The sequence below is a fragment of the Phoenix dactylifera genome, chromosome 15 (assembly GCF_051530095.1).
Source record: "Phoenix dactylifera cultivar Ajwa chromosome 15, Ajwa_hap1_PhDact_Kaust_v1.1, whole genome shotgun sequence".
Taxonomy (NCBI): Eukaryota; Viridiplantae; Streptophyta; class Magnoliopsida; order Arecales; family Arecaceae; genus Phoenix; species Phoenix dactylifera.
In genome coordinates this window covers 21,750,001-21,771,619 of record NC_143204.1, presented here as the reverse complement: position 1 = coordinate 21,771,619, position 21,619 = coordinate 21,750,001, and the positions used below count along the sequence as shown (strand labels likewise).

The 21,619-nt window shown below is 38.4% G+C and overlaps 3 protein-coding genes across 3 annotated transcripts; 2 read left to right on the top strand and 1 right to left on the bottom strand.

Moving 5' to 3' along the window:
• The first annotated feature begins 1,135 nt into the window (after positions 1 to 1,135).
• Positions 1,136 to 5,747, top strand: LOC103716396 (malate dehydrogenase, chloroplastic-like). The gene is made up of 2 exons (XM_008804373.5): positions 1,136 to 1,343; positions 4,078 to 5,747. The coding sequence occupies exon 2, from the start codon at positions 4,091 to 4,093 to the stop codon at positions 5,327 to 5,329; it is 1,239 nt and encodes a 412-aa protein (XP_008802595.1). The 5' UTR covers positions 1,136 to 1,343; positions 4,078 to 4,090; the 3' UTR covers positions 5,330 to 5,747.
• A 1,358-nt stretch (positions 5,748 to 7,105) lies between these two features.
• Positions 7,106 to 9,520, bottom strand: LOC103716397 (extracellular ribonuclease LE-like). The gene is made up of 3 exons (XM_008804374.4): positions 9,374 to 9,520; positions 8,907 to 9,062; positions 7,106 to 7,640 (listed from the first exon to the last, which is right to left on the bottom strand). The coding sequence occupies exons 1-3, from the start codon at positions 9,473 to 9,475 to the stop codon at positions 7,218 to 7,220; spliced, it is 681 nt and encodes a 226-aa protein (XP_008802596.3). The 5' UTR covers positions 9,476 to 9,520; the 3' UTR covers positions 7,106 to 7,217.
• A 3,301-nt stretch (positions 9,521 to 12,821) lies between these two features.
• On the top strand, positions 12,822 to 17,518 carry FTSH6 (FTSH protease 6). The gene is made up of 5 exons (XM_008804404.5): positions 12,822 to 13,551; positions 13,756 to 14,296; positions 15,526 to 15,839; positions 16,636 to 16,876; positions 17,084 to 17,518. The coding sequence occupies exons 1-5, from the start codon at positions 12,959 to 12,961 to the stop codon at positions 17,423 to 17,425; spliced, it is 2,031 nt and encodes a 676-aa protein (XP_008802626.3). The 5' UTR covers positions 12,822 to 12,958; the 3' UTR covers positions 17,426 to 17,518.
• The last annotated feature ends 4,101 nt before the right edge of the window (positions 17,519 to 21,619 follow it).

Sequence of the window (21,619 nt, the reverse complement as noted above, 5' to 3'; positions counted from 1 at the left end):
AGGCCTTTCATGTAGATGGAGCTAACGATGGCAATTTATAATTTGATTCTATTTTAAGTTCATAATTCATACAAATAGGCTTGAATCACGAGCAAATCAATCTGACCTAAATGAATCAGGTTTAAATTTAGAGTTTTTACCTCCTTAATTTGTTTTGACCCATTTCATGGTTGGATTGAATCATGACCTAATCTATTTAATCCATTTAACTCATTTCAAACTCGTTTAACCATTTATTATCTAATTTGATTCGATCTATTTATTAAAAGAGTTATGCGAGCCGAGTTGGGTTACCTATTCAATAAAAAAACCACATCTGAATTTAATTTTTGATATATTTAACAAATGAACCGGGTTGGTAGATAGCCGACTCGGTCCACTGACTTGTATTCAACGCGACCCAACATGTATCATATGTAATGTTATGTCTATTTCCTAGATTAGCATGGTGAGAACACCAAAGCAAAAATAGTTTTGTTGTTTTAAAAAATAATTAAATTAAAAATTTATTTAATTATTGATTTTGTAAAAAAAATCATAAAACATCATATATTCAGAGGTTTTTCAATTATTTTTATCATTGGTTCTAAAGGTCATGTATTTATAGGTTTCCAGACTATTTTTATCATTAATAAATATTTATAAGATATTTCAGATGATAAGTAGTTATATATCAAGTACTTTAAATTTCTTTATACTGTATATGGAAAACATTAAAATATATATGATATAAAAAATTTTACCTTACAAAATCAATAATCAAGTAAATTTTTATGCAATACTTAGGTGGGAAATTGACTGGTGTTATTTAGATTTTCTTTCTTTTTTTTTTTCCTCCCTCTCAATTATGAATAACCATTAATTATAAAGCAGGCAACCGTCGGAAAAAGCAAAAAATATATAAAAAAAGCAAAGATCTGTGGTTGGACCCGCAGAAACAGAAGTGGACGTGTCGCCCTCGGTGATCCCTATTCGCCGCCCGATTCAAACGAAGCATTGGTGGTCCCCAATCCGGGGTGCTCGCGTTATATCCGCCGTCGATTAGATACAGACAAGTGAAGAACCAACGGCGAAAGCTGGCTCTCGTGCCGTGGGGACAACCAACGGCAAAAGGAAAGGGTGCGAAAAGACTCTCTCCTTTTTCATCAAAAAAAAAGACTCTCCTTTTTGTACCAAGAATAAGACTCTCTCTTTTATTTTTTGGCTTCTGCGTGCTACGAGATTTGGTGTAGGCTCAGAGGCGGTAGGTTTCATCTATAAAAGGAGACGCCTCTATTTTTCTCCTCCCCATCCTCGCCAGTTGCGTCTCGAGAGAACGAGAGAGTGGTGAGCTCTTTCGTTAGGTATGCTTCTCCTTCGTTGTTTCACCCGACTTTTGTTTCCATTTCCGTCTATTTGATGAAATTGGATGCCTTGATTTGTTGATTGGGTTTGATTCCGATGTTTTTGGTTCCGGATTCGCGCAAGAGAGAGTGGGAGGTAACGGGTTTGTGTTTCCGGTCTTAGATTTTGATTAGGACGTGCAGATCTTGGGAAATTTTGATGTCTTGATCTTTGGAAACTCGTTTTTCTAGCGGGGTTTCTGGATTCTTTTAGCTTGGAATGGGTACAGCATCACGAGCAGTAGCAAAAGGCTTTTAGTTTTTAGTTTTTGATAGGGATTCGGCGTTCTTGGGGAGGGTTTTGTGATTTCTGATGAAGTTTTGGAGCATGGGCTGTGAGTTTTGAGTTTTTGGGGAATTTTTCATATGAAAAGATGGACATTTTTGTCAATTTTTTGCCTGGATTTATACAATCGTAGATCTGGATTTGGTTAATTGAGCCGGCGTGAGTTATATGGTTGTTGGGTAGAATTCATGGTTTTCACTTAGGTGTTTCTAGAAAGTTTCAGGGGTTTGATTGTTTGAGTTGGTAGAGAGTCAGAGCGTTAGATCTTCATCTTCATAAAAATACTTTTTTTTTTTTTTTGCTAAAATCACTTTTCTAACCTGTTATTAGATGTCCGTGGTTTTGTTTTTATTAGTGGAGTAGGCATTATAGATTGAGAAGAGTAGTTAAGTACAGAAGTATTCTCTTTCAGATGACTTGTTATAGGGCCTTCAATTGTCATTTTTCTTGTTTTGAAGCTGAAAGCAGATGCGTCTCGTAAATCTATGATGGAATTTCCATATTGGGGTTGTGGATCTAGACCTTTTGGGATCACTGTTCAGTTTATGTAGGGTTCCTAATTTCTAGTTTCTGGTGTGATTTAATCATGTTTTTAGCTCTATATTTTGTAACACTCTTCGATTGTCATGCATATTTGGTGTGGTTTTATGTGATTTCTTTTTTCTCCCTCTTTCTTTGTGGGAGTTTGAATCTTCAATTCTGTATAGTAGGAAATATTCTTTGTGGCAAGCTGAATGTTTTGTCCTCCCTTTATGTAAAAATAAGTGTTGAAATCGAAATTTTTGTTGAGAAACACCTAGTTTTCTGTTAGAGGATCTAGAAATTTAAACAGTAACAGTGTGCACTTTTGTTTTGTGATGTGTTTCCCAATAGGTGTGCTAAACTAAAAATTAATCAAAGAATCATAAGTTCTAAATGCTAACACTTGTTGTTTCTTATGCCCTTTTCTGGATTGTGAATTCCTTGTTAGTTTTTGTTGGTGATTTTTTTTTATTTGTAATTCTTCCATTGACTTTTTAAAAAAAGAAAAAAAGTACTGCCATTTGTATCGTTTTATGTGCTTGATTTATGTCTCTGAACCTCATTATGTTTGAAATTAAAGACCTACTGTTACTAGTGTTTCCATGAGAATTTAAGTTTCCTGTGTGTTGCTTCACATCCATAAACTCAAATGCTAATAGAAACTTAGTCACTTAATATACAAGGATAACATTCTTGAACAGGACAATTAATTTGTGATATAGTTAGATCTAAATGTGGTCAAGAGGGCTAGAATATGTTGGTCGACATCCTTCTCCAGTACATGCACTAGGGAAAAGTTCTAGGTTTTTGAACATGGAAAGTGGCATTTCTATCACATCTCAAAAAAAGGCACTTTTATTGTGAAAGTAGCAAGCTTATCTCACTTTGTTTAATTAGCTAAGATTATTGAATGCATAATTCTTGGTTCAATGCTAAGTTGAAAGGATATTATGTTTGATCAATTCAGAACATAGACTAGCTGCTTAGATTGGTACCCATGTGAAATTCTCCATCATTTTGAATATAACTGGCTTCTTGTTAATGTCATATGAAGAGTTGACACTTGGGGCCTACCTTCTTTAGGGAGAATATTACCCTTTATTGACATCATTGTTTGCTATATATTTTTGGAAATCTTCTCAAAATTTTCACCCAAAATGGTTTATGGAGTCTGAAAAAATCAGTAACTTCGAGTGTCTTCAAATGGAAAAAAGAAACAGGGACTTAAAAATCTTCTAGAAAGTGATATTTTATTTTTATTGGCTACTTATTGCTGGAACAACATTCAGTAAATCACATTTTGTTTAGCATAATTTATCATATGTTAATTTTTTATTACAGTTATCTTCCAAGGGATATTATTAATTTTTAATACAGAAAAGAAGATTATTCTTTCTGTTGTCACTGACTTCAACCTTTCTGTTCCTCTTAGTTCTGTTCACATGTCCAAAAGTTTCATACTTTTTTGGTTTCTCAACCGCAAGTCCATTATTTTTTTGTTGTCTCTTGATGTTAGATAAAGCTACCATTTGAAAATTAGTTACAATTGTTGGGCGGGACTCCATAACTTGATGTTAGTAAACATGTTCAATTCCATTTGCTGACTTTATTGTGACTAAAATTATATGAGGAAAAGTCAGCCATGCAGAACGAGCATTGTAAATCCCTTGTTATACATTCGAGGACTGTAGCCCAACTTTAGCAGCTATAAGGAACCACTTGTCTTGGGTAACTTGCTAAACCTAACAGAGTAACTATGTTATGGGGCTTTAATTGTCATTACTACTTGAATAAGATGGAAACACTTGGAGCTTTTTGAGTATTTACTTGCAAAATCTGTTTGTGCTTTTTTCTCCTACTCTGAATCTTGTTTGCTTTAAATGTCAGGCCTTCAGGTTCTATGGCATCAACAGCAATCTCAACTGTGTCCGTCAGTTCAATATATGCTCGGACTGGTTTTGGACCAAAATCCAAGCCCTTAGGCTTGAATTTTAGTAGCCCAAAGTCCTTTAAGAGTTTTAGCGGTCTAAAAGCAGCAGCAGCAATTGATATTGAATCAGAGGCATCCTTTTTGGGCAAGGAAAGCAATGCTGCCCTCCAGGCATCTTTTGTTCCAAAGATCAAAGCAAGACAGAGGTTCACAAATAAACTCCAGCCCCGAGCATCCACTTATAAAGTGGCTATCCTTGGGGCTGCTGGTGGGATCGGTCAACCCCTAGCACTTCTTATCAAGATGTCTCCGCTGGTCTCGGCTTTGCATCTCTATGATATTGCAAATGTGAAAGGGGTTGCTGCTGATCTCAGCCATTGCAATACTCCCTCTCAGATTCTGGATTTCACAGGACCATCACAACTTGCCAATTGTTTGAAAGGTATGGATGCGGTTGTGATCCCTGCAGGAGTTCCAAGGAAGCCAGGCATGACTCGTGATGATCTATTCAACATCAATGCCAACATTGTGAAGACATTGGTTGAGGCTGTTGCAGACAATTGTCCAGATGCTTTCATCCACATCATCAGCAACCCTGTCAACTCTACTGTCCCAATAGCGGCAGAGGTTCTCAAGCAGAAGGGTGTCTACAATCCAAAGAAACTTTTTGGTGTTACCACTCTGGATGTTGTTAGAGCTAACACATTTGTTGCAGAAAAGAAGAACCTCAAGCTCATTGATGTGGATGTTCCAGTTGTTGGGGGCCATGCTGGCATTACCATCTTACCACTGTTGTCCAAGACGAGACCGTCGGTGACCTTCACAGATGAAGAAGTTGAAGAGCTAACCGTGAGAATACAGAATGCTGGGACAGAGGTTGTGGAGGCAAAAGCTGGTGCTGGATCTGCTACCCTGTCCATGGCCTATGCAGCAGCTAGATTTGTTGAGTCATCTCTCCGAGCATTGGATGGAGATGGGGATGTCTATGAGTGCTCTTTCGTTCAGTCTGAGCTAACTGAACTGCCTTTCTTTGCATCAAGAGTCAAGCTTGGAAAGAAAGGCGTGGAAGCTGTGATATCTGCAGATCTGCAGGGGCTGACCGAGTTTGAGACGAAAGCACTAGAAGCATTAAAGCCAGAGCTGAAGGCCAGCATTGAGAAGGGTGTGGCATTTGTTCAGAAACAGGCAGCAGCAGCTGCATCTATCTGAGTCTTTCTCGTTTATCCCAAACAGTTATACAAGAAAAGAATAAAGATAGAGCCATGCTCGAATGCTTTCAGTTTTGCAGCATGGAACATTTTCTTGTTTCCATACTGGAGAAATGCTCTTGATGAGATGTAGGAGATCGCTGTTTTGAAGGATATTACGAAGAGAGAAAATACATGACTCATATGTTAGGACATGCTATCATGGTTACATGGAAATCTCGTTGGTATTACCATGTACATGATTTTGCTTTCTTGTTTTGACTAGTTTCTTCAATGTTGTAGTCTTGATGTTGTTCGACCTAGAGAAAATCATTAGCCCTGCAGTGGTCGGAAGGGAGATGTATCTTGAGAAGAATTTATTATTTGCAAGCAAAGCAATGCATTATAGCATGGAATATTTTGCTATAAATGACTCAAAACTGTTTGTTCGGTGTCTGTGATGGGCCACCATTTTGTTCTTGTTAAGGAATTTGAAAATCTTGAATGTAGTTTTGATACCTGATTGTTTGCATGACAGTAGCAATTGTAACAGCAGGCATGCCAAATATTAGTTTTCGTATTAGTGAAGGGCTATGGATGGCATTATGACAGCCTAACATATGACATGTATCTTCTTTTCCCTTGAATTTGTTTCTAACCTTTCTGTTTGTGGCTTCCTTTTTTGAGGTTCCGATGTAGTTTTGACTCTTTTCCTGAATGTATGGTATAAGAAAAATGGGGAAGATGAGAGCTTCTTTTGACATCAGAGAAGGTGTCGTGTAAATTAGGTTCTCCAGCAAAGGCTGCTTTTGGATTTCCTAACCGGGATGTCATAATATTCATAAATGTTGAGCTGCACTGGTAAAATTCTTTTTAGTTCGATACACTACAGGAAAACCAACCTATTCCGATGCTTTTTTCGACCTTTAGCGATGCAAGTTCCGCCGATACAATGTGAAGTGTTGCCAAAGCGTCGGCAAGGCTCATTAGCTAATGCAGCAAGGCTCATTTTATATAGGATCAAAAATGGATAAATAATGCGTAAAGAAGCCCTTGATGCAGCAAAACTTACAGAATGATGAATCGAGCATTCTGTCGGTTCGCCATCTCTTTCTTCTCTTGTGGGAAAGATCCCAAGAATCCTTGTGGGAAATTTGTGTATTCATATCCAAGAAAAGGACTTTTCTTCAGACCCGGTATCTCTAGAACCATAAGCATGTAGTCCAAATGGAGACATGTTCTCAAGAAAATACCTGAACATTTTTTTCAAGCCTTGCATTTTCCATCATAATTCTATAATCAGATTTTTTCCATGACCATTTTTTAGTCCCTGTTCGATGACTCCATATTAACAACAAGAACATGTTTCTGTCCAACGGGAGCAATATACCACAATTCATGAGCAACTTCTTTTGGCATCTGAGTCCTTGGATATGCTTATTTTGACCCATTTAATAATTAGATTGAGTCAGTTCAAGTTACCTATTTAATAAACCGGTTGGATTCAGATCCGAAACTTCGATCAGTTTAATAAATAAATCAAAATTTGGGTTGATGAATTTTTGATCCAATCCGCATCTAATCAAACCTATATCTGATCCGGTTCGACCCAATTGCCACCCCTAAATTTTCTCCCACAGCCCTAACTCAAACATCAGCAAAAATACTGCTCCGGCTTACATAGGGCGTATGCTCTAATATTGCAGTTAGCAGCAGGAGCAAGGGCTTCGATCACTCTTTTTATTTTACCTGTGTTAGGACATAATTCCTCCTTCAGTTGGCGTAAGGAAAAGCTCCCTGACAATAAAGCTACGGTATATATTTATTAAGAGCAGTCAAGCAGCACGAAGTGCTGCTTTTGGCTTTTAATACAGAATAAACAATGCAAAGCAAACTACTGGGGTGGCATATCAGAAGGTAGGGAACTCGACGCTGGAAGAACACTTGCTTCTCGGATACACAGGGCACTCGATGAGATCTTTTGCATTAGCGTCCACACATACGTAAACCTGATACAGTTGGGTGTTGCCAGATTCATCCACATTGCACTCTATTCCTGGGGTGAAACCGGTTGCATCCTTGATGGCCCTAGAGATGCTGCTCACACTGTAGAATCCACCGTCTGGTTCAATTCCTGCGCTCTTTAAGCTTTGGAGGATGTCCACCTGCTTCTTGAGGCTAAGAGCTGCCTCGAAGTACGAATGCTCGTCCAGGATGGACTCGGAGCAGGTGCCGTGCTTCTCCCATTCATGCGACCAAAATTTCGAGCCACCGCCACTCGGGCATGCCAAGGTTGGCCATTCTGCTTCCATCGCAGTTATCAGGTCCTTAATCTGCATAGCGAGAGAAGCTTATCAAATTTCCTGGAAACTGGCATGCATGAAATATAAGCGTCATCTTTGTAGAGCCTAAACGATATCGAGGCTTAATATGCTGTCTTTAATCTGCATGCATGCAATCCGTAAGGGCTACAATGGATTTGGTAAACTGTGTTTCTTCGGTTCTTGTTTCTGTTCATCTCTTTTCTTCTATTAACAAATAAACATCCCTCAAAAAACCCTTAATTATCAAAATTTAAATTTTTTGTTAGATTAGTCATTACGATTTTTCCCTAAGCAAAACTATTCAAAGATTAGAACTTAACCCAGTCGGGAGATATCAAAGGCAGTTGGTGCATGAACTCCTTTATGAATGCCGACACCATATCCAAAGAAAAATCTCATCCACGTTCCGAACACAAATAAACAAATGCTAACAGGGTCGTCTCCAAGTCAGATATCTTTTCTTTCTACAAACAAAATTTGTGATGTCCTCTAGATTAGTTTCACACCAACTTAAACTTTGGGGCAAACCTTTGATGTTATTATGGATGAAGAGTCCGATCATCCCAATGATAGATTTAGACTTTTGACCAGTTCAATAAAAAGATCGGATTTGAGCTGACAGATTTCTAACCAATCTTATATCCAATCTGATCCTATCGCCACCCCTGCAATAGGACTTGCCTAGTGTGATCTTTGATTTTTTAGGATAAATTAAATATTTGTTATATTTTAGATCATATCTTCAACAAATCTTATTTTATTTATAAAAATATAAGATTATATCTCGAGTATATCTATTCTCACTAGCTTTTCAACTAATCATTTGTACAGTTGTATGTCTCCATTTTTGTTAGTTAATTAATTGCAAAATTTGGGGCTATTCTAGGAAAGTCCATTCATATTTTCACCCCCTATTTTCCTTTCCTTATACGTGACCTTTAACAAAAGCACCAGAAATACTCTTTTGTTCTTCTTTTTGGAAAGAAAGAATCACCACAAACATCTTGGATGTCTCTTCTCACATTAAACCAATGGACAGAAAAGACGAGCAAATTATTTGATCCCCATAGCAGCAAAGATGAAATGAAGCAAAGTTAAATATAGAGAATAAAAGAACTAAGACAGAGAGAAGGGACTTGTGATTCCCTTCACTCAGAGACTCAAATAATACATATTTATAACCTTGTTCATCATTAGTTCTTCCGCAGATTAAGACAATCACCATTAAATAGAAATAATACAGAGATAAATACTAAGAAGAATTAAGACAATTACCTTAGATTCATCGTAATCGTTATCAGGATCACAGTTGGATGGGTAAGAGCCATCATTGTAGTTGGGCCAAAGGCCATGGATCCCGAAGTCGGCAGCCGGCTTTCCAGTCGTGGGATAGCAGCAGCTCTTTGCGGTGTCACAGTAAGAACCCGGCCACTGGTACATACACAAACCAAACAACAAAATAGATAGCACTTAATCGAAAAAACATTTCTTAAAAAAATAACAGACTTGTGATCACAGTGTGATCAAGAGAGACAAAAAAGAGACATGGGGAGAGGAGTGCAAGGATAAGAGACATGGGGAGAGAGACTTGTGTCTACTTTTTTCTTTTCTTTTTCTTATATGAGTTGTAGGATATCAAAAGGTCAATTTATCTAACACATAAAAAGAGTCTAGTTTGTTGAGTAATTATATGCAGAGAAATAGAGGTATGTGATGAGGATGGGGGAGAGGAAGAGACTCACCTGCTGAACAAAGTAGAAGAAATCGAAATCTTGAGCAGCGGAAACAACTGCGAGGAGAGACAGAAGCAGAAGGATGAGAGAGACTGGGGTTGGGATCCTCATGGTAGATTATTGGCTCGTACTTGTTCTAGGATGCGTGATGTAAGGTTGTGTGAGGATCAGCTCTCCTACATTGCCCATATTTATAGGCGACGTTTGGAAGGTTACATCCTAAAAAAAACAAAAGAGAGAGAGGCGTTTCGAAGGTTGATTTAGGGGGGCGTTAACGCATATTCCATATCCAGATGGGACCCGTTGAGTGGACAATATAAGACGCAAAACCGGAAGAGGAAAATATTAAAAGAATAACACAGAAAAGGTAATCCACAGCTCTACCATATTAATATTTGTAATGGATACAAAATTTTAAAAATTCAGACATTACGTATATCTATATTAGATTAAATAAATGACAAAATAGTAAAGGATGAATACGAAAGCCACTATCACATTTACAAGTGATGCATCATAGCATGTTAATGGTCTAAAATATAATTACTAAATATGTATAGAGATCGATTAAGTAAGAGTTTGTATCACTCATCCAACCTTAGGGGTGCAAATGGATCGAGTCGGGTCGGATTCTAAGTGACCTCGATCTGATCTGATTTTTTGTTCGAGTTCTAATTTTGGATCCAGATCCGATTCGGTGGAACATCGGGTCAGATCGGATCCAATTTTTTTGTACAAAAATTTGATCAAATCTAATTTGGTCATACCATAACTATAAGATGCCGGAGGACCCATGACTCGAAAGACTTTGCAATTGACCTTCAGTCAGAACAGGTAAGCCATGACTTACTAACTAAATCGGTCTACAAGCCAAATTTCGTCGGACCCACTTTTTTTTGCGCAAAGATTTGGGCAAATCTAATTTGGTCATATCGTAATTATGAGATGCTGGGGGACCCATGACTCGAAAGACTTGCAATTGACCTTCGGTCAGAACAGGTGACTCATGACTTACTAATTAAGTCGGTCTACAAGCCAAATTTCGTAACACAATATTTTTTATCTATGACTGATTGGACGGAACTTGGTGTCTCCCAGCTCCCCTCTCACGAGGACAAAAAAAATCCCAGACCTTCTTCCAAAATCCAATTCCATCGCAGAAAACAGGCACATGACCCATATTCAGTTAAAAACCAAAAAACAGAAGGGAAAAAAAAAAAACCCGCTACCGAGACATGAGAGGTATCAACCATGCAATAGATCGAGAGAGAATCCTGACGGGCCGAGGTTCCCTTGGATCTAGTGAACCTATGCTTGTTGTTATCCTTCAAACCCAACTTCCCTAAGGCCTTGAGGCCTTAAGGCTTTTTCTTTTTTTTTTCTCCTCTCTCTCTCTTTTCAGATTCATTCGGGTCGGATTGGATTCGTTCGGTAAACCCAAATCTAACCCAAAAAATGATTCGAGTCCAATTTTAGAATCCGATCCGGACCCACGGGTCCTGAAATTCGGATCGGATCGGATCTATGCAGGTCGGGTCGGGTCACGGGTTGACCCGACCCATTTGCAGCCTTATCCAACCTGATGAATAAAAAGAAAGGTATTTTTGCATGTATATCCTCCAAAATATACAAAATTGTATGAATACTTTCATAAACTTATTATTTGCATATATACCGTCATAAAATACTTATCTTGCATGTATACTCTTCTTTTTCTTTCTTTTTTTATATATGTACACATACTATCTGATGCTGTTAAAAAAAATAAGCTATTTAAATTTGAAATGACTAAAATACCCTTATAAGTAAATGTGAAAAAAAAATTTATGATGGTAAACATACAAATAACAACTTTGCATGGTATTTATGTAATTATGTATATTTAGAAGGATATACACTTACAAAAATCTAATAAAATAATCAAAATTCAATAAAAACAATTCACTTATTTTTAATAAAAAAGTGGCAAAAAAATTAATATTATCATATCACATGATCATATGTTAATATCCACTTTTATAGAATGAATCTTATTACTTCTACAAAATTCTCACCTCAAAAATAAATAACAACTCAATATTTACAAATTACTAAAAAATATTTTACTAATCTAAGCATCTATAATTAATTTAAATTTGATATCCTTTAATTTTTTAAAAATAATGAAGAATATATAAATGTCATAGATTCAATAATAAGAATTATATCAAAATCAAATGGACAATAGCATTACCAAAATGATAACCTAATATTCCAACTTGACCGAGTCATGATCTTAAAAAAAAAATTGATAACATGGCTTAATCTTTTTTTGACTTCTCGATCCAGCTGAATCACAAGAGACCTAGAAAGTTCCAACTAAATTTTGATTTTTTTTAATAAATTTTTGAATGTATACCCTTCTAAATATAAAAAATTACATAAATATTTTCATAAAGTTTCTATTTGCGTATATATCCTTATAAATTTTTTTACATATTTCATAAGAATATTTCAGTCATTTTAATGTTAAGCCATTTATTTTTTTAATGATGTTAGATGGTATGGGTACATATGCAAAAAAAGAAAAAAAGAAGGATATATATGCAAATAGTAATTTTTTGAGGGTATTCATTCAATATCATATATTTAGAAGGATTTATATGCAAAAATTCTATGCTCCAGGTCAAAATTCTCTCCGTGCGTTTTTTTTATAAGTCATCTCAAAATTCTTGGAACCACAAATGAAGCCCACGCGAGAGGGAACAAAAGGCAGATTATAAATCAAACGGGTGGATACAACTCACCCACTTGTGTGTTCAGGTCAAAATAAAACTACTTCCATGGAATTTGGATTTGAACCTTGTAGAAAAGAACCCGTTCCAAGTGTGCCACACGCCGCCCATGGATGAGCCGTAGCAGTGCCCCACCACAATTTAGCCCACTCTAGATTCATGCATCAACAACCCTCTGGATCTTTCAAGAAGGAAGATAAGATACTCAGCAAGAGTGTGACAACTAAAAATGACCGGAGACCTCGAAGCATCTAATTTTAATCTAAAGAATGTTCCGTTGCATCGACTCTAAACACGTAGCATAAGTTAAAATGTTCCGCAGTCTCTCATCCTTATTTCTTTTCAATTTTTCGACATAGTACAATTTGCACCGTAGACTGCTGTGCAGCATCCGGTACTCTCCATCAAAAGATGAACAGCTATTGTGGTATCTATTCATCTTCCGATAGTAGCCATCAAGTACTGAATAATACTTTATAGTGCAAATCATGTTCTAGAGATTGTTTCTGGTATCCTTCAAAGAATCTAACCTCATGCCGCTGTTTTGGCCAAATGGATTAATAAATTCGAGCTGGTACCTTGCACAGAGGCAAGGATGAAAAGCAGAGCATGGATGAAGGCACACCTTAGCCTACACGCATCTGCGACTCAGCATAACACAACGGTTCGGGCTATTTAAACTATCCTCCACATTCCCTCCCTTCCAGACTCTATCACCTGTGAGAGCCCAACTGACGTTGTAGAATAGAAGCAGCCAAAGTCCCAAGACTTCCATCTCCAGTTTTGTAGCTCAGACTGGAATCCACAACTGAGAAGCAACATGTCACCTGCACTGTCTCTCACAACAGCCCATCTTCCCATCTGCAAGTCCCAGGAGGTCTCCAAAGAGAACACCATCAAAACTCCTCTTAGAGCAGGGAGTCCAAATCAGAGAGCACTCCTAGATGTCAATCTCGGCAGAAGGAAGCTACTAAAATCTGCTGGCCTGGGACTTATAGGTACTGGCTTTGCTGCAGCTCGGCCAACAAAGGCTGAGCCAGAAAGCCCTCAAGAGTCTACTTCCAGCAGGATGTCATACTCGAGATTCTTGCGGTACTTGAATGAAGGAGCAGTGAAGAAGGTGGACCTGTTCGAGAACGGCACCGTTGCCATCGCCGAGATCTCCAACCCAACCCTGAATAAAATTCAGAGAGTCAAAGTGGAGCTGCCTGGGCTGCCGCAGGAGCTGCTGAGGAAACTGAAGGAAAAAGATGTGAATTTTGCTGCTCATCCTGTGGAACCCAATGTAGGACTCTCAATCCTGGATTTTTTGGTGAACTGGGGATTCCCTCTGCTCTTTCTTGGGTTGCTGTTTCTGAGAAATTCATCAGTGAATACTCCGGGAGGCCCCAACTTGCCTTTTGGCCTGGGAAGGTAATGTCTTCTTACACCAGAAGAAGTTAATTTCTTAAGGTTAATACATATAGGTCTTGTCTGATGAAAACTTAAAACTTCTACGCCTCGTCGCATCTGGAGTCCTAGTTCGTGGCAACTAGGATTTTTTAATGCTGGATTTGGATCCGTAGCGTATAACTAGGTTTACTATAGATTCATTAATAATAATAGAACTCTGAACAGGTCTAAAGCCAAGTTTCAGATGGAACCAAACACAGGAATCACATTCGACGACGTAGCCGGTGTTGATGAAGCAAAGCAAGACTTCAAAGAGATTGTTGAGTTCTTGAAGTCCCCAGAGAAATTTGCTGCCGTGGGAGCAAGGATCCCAAAGGGTGTTCTCCTGGTTGGCCCGCCTGGAACTGGGAAGACTTTGCTGGCTAAAGCCATAGCAGGGGAAGCAGGGGTCCCTTTCTTTTCCTTGTCAGGTTCTGAGTTCATCGAGATGTTCGTCGGGGTAGGGGCTTCCAGAGTGAGGGACTTGTTTAATAAGGCAAAAGCGAACTCTCCATGCCTGGTCTTCATCGACGAGATTGATGCGGTCGGAAGACAGAGAGGAACTGGAATTGGAGGAGGGAATGATGAACGAGAACAAACATTGAACCAACTGCTTACTGAAATGGATGGTTTCAGTGGGGATAGTGGAGTTATTGTAATTGCTGCGACGAACCGGCCGGAAATTCTTGATTCAGCCTTGCTGAGACCAGGAAGATTTGATAGACAGGTAAGGAACTTGTACCCTGATTCAGCTGCTTTAATTAGCCAAGGAAACCATTAGTATAGTTAATTTTAACTAAGTTCTCCCCCAGCAACATAATCCATGGGATCTTATAGACACGAAAGAATTTTTGGATTAGCCATTACAACTAAGAATTTAGAAAGCACATCATTATCAGCAAATGATAGCATGATGTCGAAGAAGATACCCAAAGAAAATCATCAAGCATCACAGCAATTTTTTTTTTCTATACAAAAAGACAGTTAAGAGTATGTTTCTGAGCTCCACACACAGTGCTATGAGAAGCACATTTGATATTGACTATGAAATTATATCATAACATACTTCATAATTATCATTGTTTTGAGACAATTTTTCCTTGCATTACATAAAAGATGCAGTTTTTACTGGATGATGAAGTATGCCAAAGAATATGAATCATCCAGATTATTAATATGTTACTACTAAGTGAACCATGTAAAATGGAGAGCAGGTTGCTGAATTGCACAATGTTCACTGTACAAATTAGCGCTCCAGTAAAAATTGGGGGAAAACTATAAAATGTTACAAATTAGCAAGAGATAATAATGTCGCAATCTACTTTAACTAGAAATAGCAAATTCATGTGTATCCATGTTACTGTGCTTGTTTAATTTCAACTGAGTGGATGTTAGCAAAGTAGAGATGTTCCTCCACACTAAGGTTGCCATGCTCTGCTTTGGATGCTGCATGTAGTTCATTCCTACATAAATTCACTAGTATACTTTTTTTATTTAGAACTCATTAAATGACATGAGTAATTGTATCTGAATATTGAATTCCAGTAATTTCAGAAGCTTTTCTCGATTACGAAATATTGCTTTCACATTATTAGTCACAAGAAATGTAGTAGCTATAGGTCATGTAAGGTCTTTGTTGAGCTGGCAGCTATTGCCTCCTGGTAAGAAACTTGCTTGCTTCTATAAATTTCTACAACTACTGCTCTTCTATGTATCTACAAAAATATGAAAAAGTATGCTTGATTTGTTTGCTTTGGCAAATGTTCATGTCTTCTCCTTTTCTTTGTGAACTTAAGAAGCATATGATATTGTTATTTGGACCCTCTCATGTTTGATCGTAACCTTTCTAAAAATGATGATGATTATTTTTAATTGGGAACCAGCAACAACAAAACAAAGCAAATATATATATATAAGTTCTCAGAAATATAACATATAGTTCTTATCTCTTGACAGGTGACAGTCGGATTGCCTGATGTCAGAGGAAGGGAAGAAATTCTGAAGGTCCATAGCAGCAACAAGAAGCTTGACAAGGGTGTCTCTCTCACTGTCATAGCCATGAGAACACCAGGGTTTAGTGGTGCAGACCTAGCAAACCTGATGAATGAAGCAGCTATTCTCGCAGGAAGAAGAGGCAAAGATAAAATAACAGCGAAAGAGATTGATGATTCAATTGATCGGATTGTTGCGGGCTTGGAAGGAACCAAAATGACAGATGGGAAAAGCAAGATGCTGGTGGCGTATCATGAGATTGGGCATGCCATTTGTGCGTAAGTCCTGAACTCCCTTTGTCGATGCCTATGGGACTTTGGTTCCCTGGTTGGAACCTCTCCTTAGCTCATGCTCTGGGGAGAGGTTCCTAGTTCAAATCTAGAAGGTGGTAGCACCAACATTCATATTCTCAAAATAAAAAGAAAAAGAGAAAAGGTTTGCTCAATTAGCCATTTGAGTTGAAAGAAGAAAGCAATCTAAAAACAACACTCTTTTCTAGATTTCTATATGCACATACAGTCAATATAAATGCATCAATGTCGATCCATCGTATCAATGAATTCCCTTAACCCACTGATGCACTTAAGCTCCAATTAAAGATTTTTATGTTATGATCTCTAAATCTTCTCCTTCATAATATTTTGTATTCATAACTTGTAAATATTCTACCATACTTTAATAAAGCTAGGGGAAGTATCTTACTTAATTATTACTCAAAAAAAAAAGGCAAGAGAAGAGATTGCTTTCTTCTGTTTATGACACAACAGAAACTGAATAAGAAAAAAGATATTTTTCTGATCAATGTATCAAAAACTTAGTGGCTTTAGAACAGACATGCAAAACTATGAGGACAAGAGTCATCTTCAAAAATAAAGAAGATGAATAATGTTTCAACAATGGCTGGATGTGATGGTTGCAAACTATTGGACACATGCATATCTAGGTCATAATAATATCCATGAAATCACCAACAAAGCTATAAGCTAGTTGTATAACCATTAGATATCAATTCTCACTTTCTTTCTCGGATGAGTAAGTCCACTCCAAGGACCTAAACTGATTTATCACATACAGGACGCTCACTCCTGGGCATGACCCAGTGCAGAAGGTTACTCTGATTCCCCGGGGCCAAGCTCGAGGTCTTACCTGGTTCCTGCCAGGCGAAGACCCAACTCTGATTTCAAAGCAACAAATCTTTGCAAGAATAGTAGGCGGCCTAGGAGGTCGGGCAACAGAGGAAGTAGTATTTGGTGAACCAGAGGTCACTACTGGCGCAGCTGGGGACCTGCAGCAGATAACACAGATTGCAAAACAGGTATATTTTTCGTTTGGGCTAAGTGAGTGTAACACCCTTTGCTTCTTAAATCAAAAAAGAGGTTCTCACCAAAAAAAGAGAAGAAGAAGAAGAAGAAGAAGAAAGGAGGTCTCAGTATGGTTCATCTTTTCCAAAACTAGAGAATTGAAGGTTCACAACTGATGCACTTACAGTTATTATTACTTCATGTTTTGTGATTCTTACCAGATGGTCACCATGTTTGGGATGTCTGAGATTGGGCCATGGGCACTGATGGATCCAGCAGTGCGAAGCGGTGATGTAGTATTGAGAATGCTAGCTAGGAATTCTATGTCCGAAAAACTTGCAGAAGATATCGACAAGGCAGTGAAAGCAATAATTGACAGAGCTTATGAAATTGCAAAGACTCACATAAGGAATAATCGAGCAGCTATGGACCAGTTGGTTGAGGTGTTGCTAGAGAAGGAAACTCTCACTGGAGATGAATTCAGAGCCATTTTGTCCGAGTTCACCGATGATGAGGTGGACAGAAGCGAAAGGCAAACTGTTACTGAGCTGCTTGCGGCTTGAGTCATCCAATTTGATTCATGCTGTAGTTCCTCATGACAGAACTGTAAGCCTGATATTGTTAAATAACATAAAGTCATGATAGTTGGAAAGTAAGTACCCCATGGTCTGGAATAGCACGCTCTTCTTCTCTCGGAAACCGAGCGGTTCCCTCCTCCATATACCTCTCCTGCATCCCATCAGCATCCGGATTCTCTCCATTCACTGCAAAAGAAACAAAAAAAATTATTATTTTTTAAATAAAAACGGCAATTCATATAGCTCTAACGTGAGAACATCTTGCCAAATCAAGATAAAGTAAAAAATACAGGAGAAAAGGTATGTCCACTGTTGATGTCCACAGAAACTCTCTGAAGTGCCGGGCGATGAAGAAAACGACCCAATCTGCTGCATTGATCACCTTCCTGAACACATGTGCAATCTGAAAATCGCTCAGCTCCTGAACCAATCTACCGAACTCTCGAATGAAAGAATGACCGGTGAATCATGACATGGAGAGGAGGTGGCTAGAGCCGAGGCGCCCGGCGAGGAGCATATGTGTGAGACGGCGGCACCACCCGCAACACCGCTTCGTACGGCATCCCGACCAACGCCTCCATCCCCTTCTCCCCTCTCCCCAAACCCCTGTTCTGAACAAGTACTAATCTGTTTCAGAGGAGAATGAATGGGAGGCCGAGGTTGACAGATATCGGCTTCGACGAGATCAAGAACTATTTCTACATCCGGGGTTCAGGGTTTTCAGCATGAGGCTTTTATTCTCACATGAAAACTGGAAACCATTTTTATCGAGGAGTTGCTACGGGGCAAACGCCGTTCCCGTTAGAATTAGAGTGAATTATGGAGCCCCTTCCACCTTCAACAAGCCTCAACCACTCTCTTCCTCGGCAGGTGCTCTAGGCAGGAAACCCATCTTTGCATCCATTGTAGTTCATGGTCGAGCACTTAGGAAAATTTAAGACGCCGCAACTGCCCGAATTCATTCACAGGTCTCCAATCTTCCCCATTTCTATTCATTCTTGTTGTAGACCTCTTGTGCAGGATGCTCAACAAAGCTTTTTGAGGGACTAGGAAACTCGTGGGTCAGAGGCGGCACAAAGAATCTCCAATATGCTGACGACACCCTCATTTTTGCTAAGGCCAAAAGAAAATACGTTGCTGCTTTGAAGATCATCCTCTACAGTTTTGATCTAGTTTCAGGCCTCTCAATCAACTTTCAAAAAAGCTCTATCTCTCCTACCAACTCGCAGACGGATACCAGCAAAGATTGTGCAACTTGGTTCAACTGCTCGGCATCCCCCCTCCCAATTCATTATCTTGGCCTTCCTTTGAGCTGAGGTAAACCTTCTAAGAGGATTCTAGGCTGGCCATGCGGAAAGGCAAATTTCTCTCTTTTGCAGGAAGGCTCATGCTCGTGAACTCGGTCCTTACTTCACTTCCTCTCTATCATTTGTCTCTTTTCAAGATGCCGGTTTGGATCTCTAAGAGGATTGATAGGTACAGAAGGTCTTTTCTGTGGTCTGGCTCGGCCAATGGAAGGGGCCTATCTTGCAAGGTGAATTGGCAAACTATTTGCATGCTCAAGGAGGGCGGATTCGGGGTGAAAGATCTCCAGCAACTTAACTTGTCTCTCTTGGCCAAATGGAGCTGGAGATTGCTCTCTCCTGATCCAGGGCTATGGAAGAAATGAATTCTTTTTGCCCATCACAGAAAAGTCAAGCTCTCCCCAAATTGGAAGACTTTGCGAAGGTTCTCAAGCCTTTGGAAAAAGGTTATAGGTGTACTTCCATCTTTCTGGATATAGGGTTGGGAATGGTCATGGTGCACTCTTCTGAAAGGATGCTTGGCTATATGATGTTCCCCTCCAAGAGATCTTTTCGGACCTCTATGTCTTAAGCAGGAGAAAATAAGGCACCATGGCACGGTTTTCCAACTACAAAACTTTAACTTGGAGAATTAGATTGCGTGAAGCTATTCCTGCTGTGATCCGTGCTCAATTCACTCAGTTATCTTCTCTCTTGGCATCTGTTACTCTTAATCAGGAGGAGGATCATGTTCTGTGGCAGGCCAACAGCAGGGGACCTTTTCCCCCTCATCCCCATATCAATTCCTCAAATCTAAGAGGGGTGAATGCAGCTTTGCTTCCTCACTTCGGTGCTTGCCTATTCCTCTTAAAATCAAGTGTTTTTTATGGCTCTATTGGAAAAAGAAACTGAACACAAGGGATCTAATTGGTAGAAGGCTCGGAAATAACCTTGGTGGGTGCATGATTTGCAACCAAGCTCCAGAGACGATCGACCATTTATTCTCCTTTTGTCATTTATTCTCTTCGATTTAGAAGACTATATGTCCAACTCTGGGAGTACTTCATCCACAAGCTTCTCTTACTTTTCTTTGTCTGAAATGGCTCAATAAGAATTTTTCTAAGAAGTTGCGACCTCTAAATCTTATGTCGTATGCTGCTTTTGCATGGATATGCTGGAAGAAGAGAAACACCGGGCTATTCCTCAACAAGAGGCGCTCGATTGCCTCGGTGGCTTTGGATGGATTGCTTTTGTTCAATGATTGGTCTACCCTCTGTGACCACAACCTTCTACCTGAATTTGGAAAATTTTGGTTAAGAGGTAGGAAGATAACCTCTAGCCTCTCTGCTGCCTAATATATTATCAATCTGATTCCTTGCTTTATGTTCGTTCTTCTATGAGTTGTCAATCATTCAGCTTGTAGCTGATTTGTAAGTATTTCCTTTGAATAAACTTTGGGTGGTCTTCTACCTCCGTATTTTCCTCAAAAAAAAAACATGAAGCATGTTTAGTAGTAAATACGTGGTTTATGGGATCGTTGAAGATTTCGCATATGTACATAAATTACAATCTGCAATTCTAAGGTTTATAAAAGCACTTCACTATATGTTGGTTCGAACAATTTTTTGCAGATTAAATAGATTGTGTATTGCAAAACTATGTTTGTTCGGTGAAACTCCAACCATATTGAGGTGCTATACTACAATTGCTAATGGATTGATAAGAGATGATAGCATTGGAATGAGTCTCTTGCTGCAATGTGATTCCGGAGGTTAGATATTGTAGTCAGTTGAATTTAAAGAACAAACAAGGATGGAAGTAACATCGATCCCTTTGGATAAAATACCTTTATTGTTTCATATATAATAACTTCACAAGTATATATCCTTTTTACCTATTGAAAGCAGTACAATAAAAAGACCTACCAACAAGATTTTTTGAAGGCAAATCATGTGCAAAGAGGATTTTTCAACCATTTATGATTCATATTCAAGAGAATATAAGTGAAGAAAAATTAAAAACGAAATACTACATAGAGAAAGAGAAGGCGGGAGTGGAGTTTGAAACCTTGCAGAAGTAAATCCACATATAAAGGATTATGTAGATATCTGCAAGCACACACATAAAATTTCCATGCAGAAGTAAATCCACATACAGATTAATATAGGGACAACTTTACATCAAGGCAGGCATCCTACGATTCTGGAAAAATAGGATGATAAATAGACAGAGTTCTCCTGAGATGCATGCATAACTTATTTTGGATAAAAATAAATTACAGCTATTTCATGCGATCAAACACATAGATTGTGTATGCAAAAAATAAATTTGCGTAAGATTATGTATGTAGGCATTTGCACCTAATTTCCATAACTTTGCTTAATTTATCCCTTCTCTCACCAAAAGTTTCTGAAACAATGATCAAGATATGGGACAAGCGATCTCTCATTAAGATGGAAGAACTAATGTCACCATTAGGACCCCAAGCCATCAAAGTGAACCTGATGAGCTTTTCCTCTTTGCAGCATCCTGTACCTGATCTGCTTAAACCATTGGCAGGGTTGATACCCGAATAATGGTTGTTAGCTTATGCCTAATTGTTATGGTGAAAAAAAACTGTTTTGAGAATTTTATTTGAAAGAATATTTATTCTGCTTTAACAATTTATAGTGTAGGAAATAATAAATAAAAGTAGGAGAAAGGTTTCGGGTTTGATGACTGATTCTTATTATTTGGATTATTATTACCCAAAACTTTTGTTCTTTATTGGTTCGATCTAGGTTTCAGCTTTAAGAAACTGATTTAAATTAGTTTGATTTCAATTTTATTCATAAAAGGACCCATCCCAAATAATAAATATTCTGCCTTGGTGAATGATTTTTAATCAAATAAAGTT